Source organism: Triticum aestivum, chromosome 3D, assembly GCF_018294505.1.
Source record: "Triticum aestivum cultivar Chinese Spring chromosome 3D, IWGSC CS RefSeq v2.1, whole genome shotgun sequence".
NCBI lineage: Eukaryota > Viridiplantae > Streptophyta > Magnoliopsida > Poales > Poaceae > Triticum > Triticum aestivum.
Window position 1 is genome coordinate 9,171,683 of NC_057802.1, and position 6,551 is coordinate 9,178,233.

The 6,551-nt window shown below is 43.5% G+C and overlaps 1 protein-coding gene across 2 annotated transcripts; it reads left to right on the forward strand.

The window, feature by feature from the left end:
* Positions 1-236: 236 nt before the first annotated feature.
* LOC123073706 (uncharacterized) lies at positions 237-2,020 on the forward strand. Of its 2 annotated transcripts, none has more exons than XM_044496760.1 (2): positions 237-414; positions 620-2,020. In XM_044496760.1, exon 2 carries the CDS (start codon positions 631-633, stop codon positions 1,759-1,761), a length of 1,131 nt encoding a protein of 376 aa, XP_044352695.1. In that variant the 5' UTR covers positions 237-414; positions 620-630; the 3' UTR covers positions 1,762-2,020. The 2 variants fall into 2 exon arrangements, with proteins under 2 accessions (XP_044352695.1, XP_044352694.1); XM_044496759.1 differs by having other exon boundaries at positions 239-414; positions 626-2,020.
* The last annotated feature ends 4,531 nt before the right edge of the window (positions 2,021-6,551 follow it).

The following is a 6,551-nucleotide window of genomic DNA, read 5'->3' on the forward strand; positions in this document are numbered from 1 at the left end:
TTTTATATACTATGCTGGGCGAGCGGACAAGATGCGATCGAAATGCGGCCGCGCGTTGGGCGTCCGTCCGCCGCATCCACGAATCCGGACGCACGCGGCTTCATTGTCACCTCAAACGGGCGAAATCCGACAAAGCGGACGTGTGGCGCGTTGGAGTTGGCCTTATTAAATTCAGTCAAAGTGCAGCTCCATGGATTCCCACCTAGCTAGGCTGCGCACCTGAAAAGGCTACGCAGCTCGTCGTCCAGTCCCGTCGACCATGCAACAGAGCGTGCCACCCATCCTCCTCCTCCTTTACTGCGCACGAGAGACGAGACTCCAGCATTGCCAAGGCTCCGTCTTCCCCAGCTTCGCCAAGAGCGCCTTCTTCCCCGCTTTCAGATCGCCCGGCCGGCCGACCCGCCCCGCCCCAAGGTAAATCCTCTCGCTTCTTCCCCGCTTTCAAATCCATTCCTTTCTCTCCTCGTAATCTGATTTGTACTAGATCGCTGAGGCACTTCTTTCTTGCGCCCAATCCCTCGCTGCTCGCCCGATCTGCTGCTATTGTCTTTTCTTTTATCATTCATCATGCGGTTGTAGTAGTAGTAATGTTTGTTTCTCTGCATCTTTTCCGCGCAAGGAGCAGTCACCATGCCGGACACCATGCTGGAGGACCTGCCGGAGTGGCTCGTCGTCGACGAGATCCTGGTCCGGCTGCCGCCCAAGGACGTGCTCCGCTGCCGCGCCGTCAGGAAGTGCTGGCGTGCCGCCACTTCCACCGACAGGTTCATCCTCGACCACCACCGCCGCCTGCCGTCGCTCCCCATCATCGAACGACACAACGAGGGCATCTCCTGCCTCGCCGCCGCCGGAGATCAGAACATACGACACATCCTCCAGTACACGCGCGATCCCGTTTCCAACATCGCCGTCATACACCACGCCGCCTGCGATGGCCTCCTCATCCTGTCGCGGCAGTCCAGCTTCTACATCTGCAACCCGGCCACCCGCAAGTGCGCTCCTCTGCCACGCCCTCCGCTACGGCCAGGATTCAGCTCCGCCACCGTCGTCGCCTTCTACCGGCACCAAGCGTCCGGAGAGCACCGGGTGCTCTGGGCGATATACTCGGCACCCATGGCGAGGGGCGCCACGGTCGAGCCGCCTGGTTACTTCGTCCTCCCGGTGGGATCGGACCAGCCAAGGTGTGTCCAATGGCCGACAGTTTTAGAGATTTTTCCGGCGACCCGGTCCTCGGACTACCCACCAGTCCACCATAGGAGTGGCCTGCACTGGGCACTGGGCCTCGGCATAACCGTGTTCGACACCCTAACCGAGACATTCCGGCAGATGAGCCGCCCAGCCCAGTTGCCGGGCGACATGGTGTCATTGCTCGATCTTGGTGGCGACCTTGCTTTGCGCCGCACATCGGGTGACTGTGTCACTCTAGACGTTTGGGCATTTCGATACCGGATTGACTTGCGGGTGATGGAGGCATCACCGCCGCTTAATTTGAGTGTGAAGTATGTCCCTATGATGGCTGTGATCAATGGCCGTGAGCTGTTGGTCCAGTATGGTCCTGACCGTATGCTGCGTTGCGACATTGACGGCGTGTTTCTAGGAAATGTGGAAAGCGAAGACCATGAAAGCAGTTTGAATCAGTTTGCAAACAGTTTGTCACTTACTAGGCATCGCCTCCAAGAGAGCATGATTTCACTTCCGTTGTTTGAGACGCGACAAGAAGATGCCGTGAACAAGGAGCCTCCGTTCACCATAGTTCTGTAAGATGCGGCGCTCCATCTTACTGCTTTGGACTCCTTGTTTGATTGATGTTGTGCCCCTGGACTATCCTATCCCATATGAGCCATGTCTTTTGTTCTTTGTTACCATTTCGCACTACTACTAGTAGAACTGAACAATTTGGACGGAGGAAGTAGCGCTTGTGCTATCAACATTTGGTGCTTGTTATTATTCTATCTTGAACATCATGTTTATGTTATGAACAATTGAGCTTCTATGCTTTATAACTGTTCTACTGTTCTCCCCTGTCTATGTTAACTGTGATTTGGTGCTCAGCGTAGTTTTGTGTTTGATTGTTCACTACAACGACAAGTAATCAGGTCACTACCACGGTCTTGTGGCTGATTGCTACTTCAATACAGCTATTGTTGAAAAAGTTAGCAAGAACTTTGTTGCACTGGCTTTCACCATTTCAGATAAAATAGCTTTGGCTGCTACATTTATGTCCAGGATTTGAAATTTATTTGTAGGAATAGATTATTGGAGTGCTATCTTAATCATCCTGCTGTAGTCTGCTGGAAGGCTGGTGATTGTCTATTTATGCTGCCATTGGCTAGTGTTATTTTTCTGTAATATGGCTGTCTCTTTTGCCTTTTATTGTCTGTGGGTTTATCGAGTTACTGCTGGCACTTGGCTCTGCTGTTAAGCTGTTCTTTGTCAGTTTTACATAAAATGAGGAGCTGGACACGTCCTATCGTTGCAGGCTTGCAGCATCTAACCCAAATGAGTGATGTCTTTTGTTCATTCTTCTTCCTATTTTGTAGTGGAACTGAACAATTTCGATGGCGGAAGTAGCGCTTATGCTTCTTGTTATGCTATCTTGAACACCATGTTAATGTTATGAAGAATCAATGGAGCATATATGCTTCAGAACTGTTCTACTGTTTTCCATTATACCATACGGCTGCAGCGCTGGTGCTTGGTGTCTCTTTTTCTTCTATGGTATTATTGTTGGATTTATTGATTTACTCACGTCTGATCTACTAATACATTTTCGCTTGTTGAGCTTTGCTTCCTAGGTGTTTGGGTTGCAGCCAAAATCGATTCGCTGGCCATGACAAAAAATTGGGTCACTGTTTGAATGGATGGCAATATTTTTGTATGTCAAATTTGGGCTCAAACCAAACATGCCATGGGCAACTCTCTTGGGCCACTGTGACTGGAATGCTTATAGCTGTTGGCTGGTTGCCTTCTACTACCAGCGTGTGGGATGGAAGTGATTTGTCTTTCATAATGTTCTCGTCTCGGCAGCTCTGCCATGGATTCTGAATCTTTGCTTGTTGTTCTGAAACATACGGTCACACTTTTTCTGAACCGTGCTTTCCCCTCTTTCCATTCCTTTTTTTTTCTTTACCTTTATCTTGTTTTTCTTTTTTTCTTATATGAGCATTTTATTAACATAATTTTGAACATTTTTAATGCATGGTGAATATTAAAAAAATATGAACTATGTTTCTATCCCTAAATATAGAGAAAAAAATCTGAAATATTCTAAATAAAATATATATATAAGAAGGAAAACTGGAAAAAAAAAGAAACAAAAATAGACAAAAACAGATAAAAAGACAAAGCAATAGAAGAGCTCTCAAACAATGGGAAAAACCCACTACCGCAATGCTTGAGCCAGCCCATGATGGGGTGCTGTAGGTGACAAACACAACAGCTCCCACCACTGAACGATGTATACGCTTGGGACCGCCTATTTGAAGCTTACTGCATCAAATTGGAGTGGAAACCCTTTTTCGTCAATTGGAGTGGAAAGGCAGATGATGCATGGAAGTGCGCCGACCAAGTTGACATATCGAGGTGGTCACAGTACCTAGTTCTTCCTTTCTTTTATTGGTTTTACGACCACAACAGGTTTTAAACTTACGTCCCAGTTTTTATAAAATTCTCCAAATTTTTAAAACCGGAAGGAAAACAAAAAAAACAAAAATCTAAGAAGAAAACCAGTATGGGAAACATCTAGAAGCTTCCAAAATTGGAAAACACCAACAGCATCGAAACCTGCACACACGTTATGTACGCGTTGCGAACAAGAGGTATAAATTTAAACGGGCCGGCCCATTTCCTACGTAGGTGATGTCAGAGGAGGGAGGTCCTAGTCAGCGCCTTAAGCGCCCCCGAAGCTAGCCGGCGTCACAGGAAAACCTTAGTGGGCCAGCCCATGAACACGTTCGTCCCGAAATACTGTATCGCAAAATCCCACCAACAAAAAGTGTGCGTCGTGGGGAATCAAACTCAGGTCGCAGCTATCCCATAAGAGACTGGCCACCACTACACTATTCGGCTGCTAGTGATTGAATACAGCACGCACTATTTAAGAAGTACTGTGACCGCGCTATTTGAATTAAAACAAGTTCACTAATTTGAGAAAAAAAGTTCACCAATTGACAGGCCTGACCAGTTGACCGCTGTCTGTTCAAAAACATGTGTATGTATTGTGAAAAAACAAGAATTAAAAAAATCATTCACAAAAAAAACTTCGCAGGTAAAAAAAAGGTTGGCGAATTTAAAAGAAAAAACTCACAAAAATGGAAATAGTTCATTCGATTTAAAAAAGTTCATCGATTTTTAGAAATGTTCCTTTGATTTGAAAAAAGTTCATGGAATCTAAAAAAAAATTCATCGATTTTGGGAAAAAAAGGTCATCGATTTTGAGAAAAGTTCATTCAATTTGAAAAAAGTTCATCGAATCTAAAAAACAGTTCAGCGATTTTGAAAAAATTTATCGAATCTGAAAGAAAGGTCATCAAATTTGAAAAAGGTCATCGAATCTGAAAAAAGTTCATCGATTTTGAAAAAAGTTCAGCGGATTTGAACAAAAATTTATCGACTTAGAAAAGAAAGTTCATCTAGTTTGAAAAAAGTACATCAAAATTTAAAAGGAAAGGAAAAAAGAAAGAGGAAAAAAGAAAAAAAAAGACATTAGAAAAAGAAAAGAAAAAGGAAAAAGGAAAGAATAAAAGAAGGGAGACGTTGCATCTTACCAGATCTGGCTTGGTGGCGCGTTGGTAAACGTCGCATGGTAACACGCGGTAGGTCTGTAGTTTCGATCCACCAGGAGCGCTTTGTTTTCTCGATTTAATAAACGAGAAGAGAACTTAAACGGGCCGGCCCAGCTGGCAGAAGGTGGTGTGCCCTGCAGGCGCCCGTTAACGTGGCGCCTGCAGTGCCGAATAGGAATTGCCGTCACAGGGTATCCGCCATTTGTAGAACCATCTCTAAGTGGCGCCTGAAGTGCCAAATAGGACTTAACTGAAAAGAAGGACTCTGGTTTTATGGCGAAAGTTTAGTACTGGGCCGAGCGAGAAATATTGCACTCTAGAGATACCCGTCCTCGGCCAGCCTGGGTTGAAGAATGAATCTATTTTCTAGAAAGAACTCTGGTATTCTGACCTTAGATTTTGGACAACACTAACGCCCACACATGTGGTGGGAGCGTCACTGCATGCATGTGTAATTTTTTGGATTTTCAGTTTTTAAAATGTTTTATCTCTTAAATAAAAAATTTAATTGAAGATCCGTTTTCACCATTAAATCCCTCGCGACGAGATCTTCGAAACTAGATCTCATATCAATATATTTCGACGAATGTTTTTTTTGGTTAAAAGCTGCCATGTCTATTGCACATGAATTGCCATGGCGTTTACACTAAATTTTCCATGATATGTTTTAACTATTTTCTTCTACATTTAAAAGTAATTTTTGACATTTATAAAATGGAGAATTAAGAAACTAGTCTTGCCATGAACCATAAACTAAAATTGCCATGATACATGCACTTAAAATTGCCATGGTTTATATAAAAAATAATTTTCATGGTCAAAGTACTGGAGTTGCCATCATCAAAATACTAAATTGCCATGCTCTACAAACTGAAATTGCCACATGACAACTTTAGTTTAAGCACTAAGACAACTACAGTGTAAACATCATGGCAACTTTTGAAAAAAAAAATTCGTCAAAACATATCAACACGTGGTCTAATTTTGAAGATCTCGTCGAGACGGATTTAATGGTGAAAATGGATTTTTAATTCAATTTTTTAATTAGGAGATAAAACATTTTTAAGCCGAAAACCAAAAAGATTCCTGCTGCTGTCATCTGTTTACATGTGGTAAAATGAGTAGTAAAGGAGGCGTGTGGGCGATGTGTAAGATGCCACACGTGTGGCCGTTAGTTTTTCCTAGATTTTTGCTCGAAAAAGGAATCAAACCACTTGTCGCCTCCCTTTATGATAAGCTTCCTGGACTGAGTCAGATTTCGGACGGATAAACCCACTTACGCTGAATCCTTAGTAGATGTCGACGGAAAGGTGAGAAGAGCTGAGCGAACCAAGCAAACAATGGTTAGTTGTGGGGTGTACATACATGCTGGTTTTGCCTCCCTCTCGCCTAACAAATGTAAGCTGGTTCGCCAAACGAACATAAGCTGGTTTTACTTTCCATTGCTGTTCCTCGACTAGTCTAGCGACTAGATCACCTTTTTTCCTTTTAGTTTCCTGTTTCCATTGTTTCCATTATCTTTTATCCATTTTGCGGTTCTTTTTAATTTCCTTCTGTTTTTTTTCTGTATTTGGTTTATTTACTTAATTATTTTTGTGTTCCTTTTTTTTTCTTATTTCACCCTTTTCATGCTTTCTCTTTATCCCATTCTCCTTTTCCTATTTCCCTTTTCTAATGCTGTTATCCTCTTTTCCTTTTTGGTTTCTTTTTAAAATACATGGACATTGTTTTATGTATGTGATGTGTATTATTGAATATGTTGTGAGT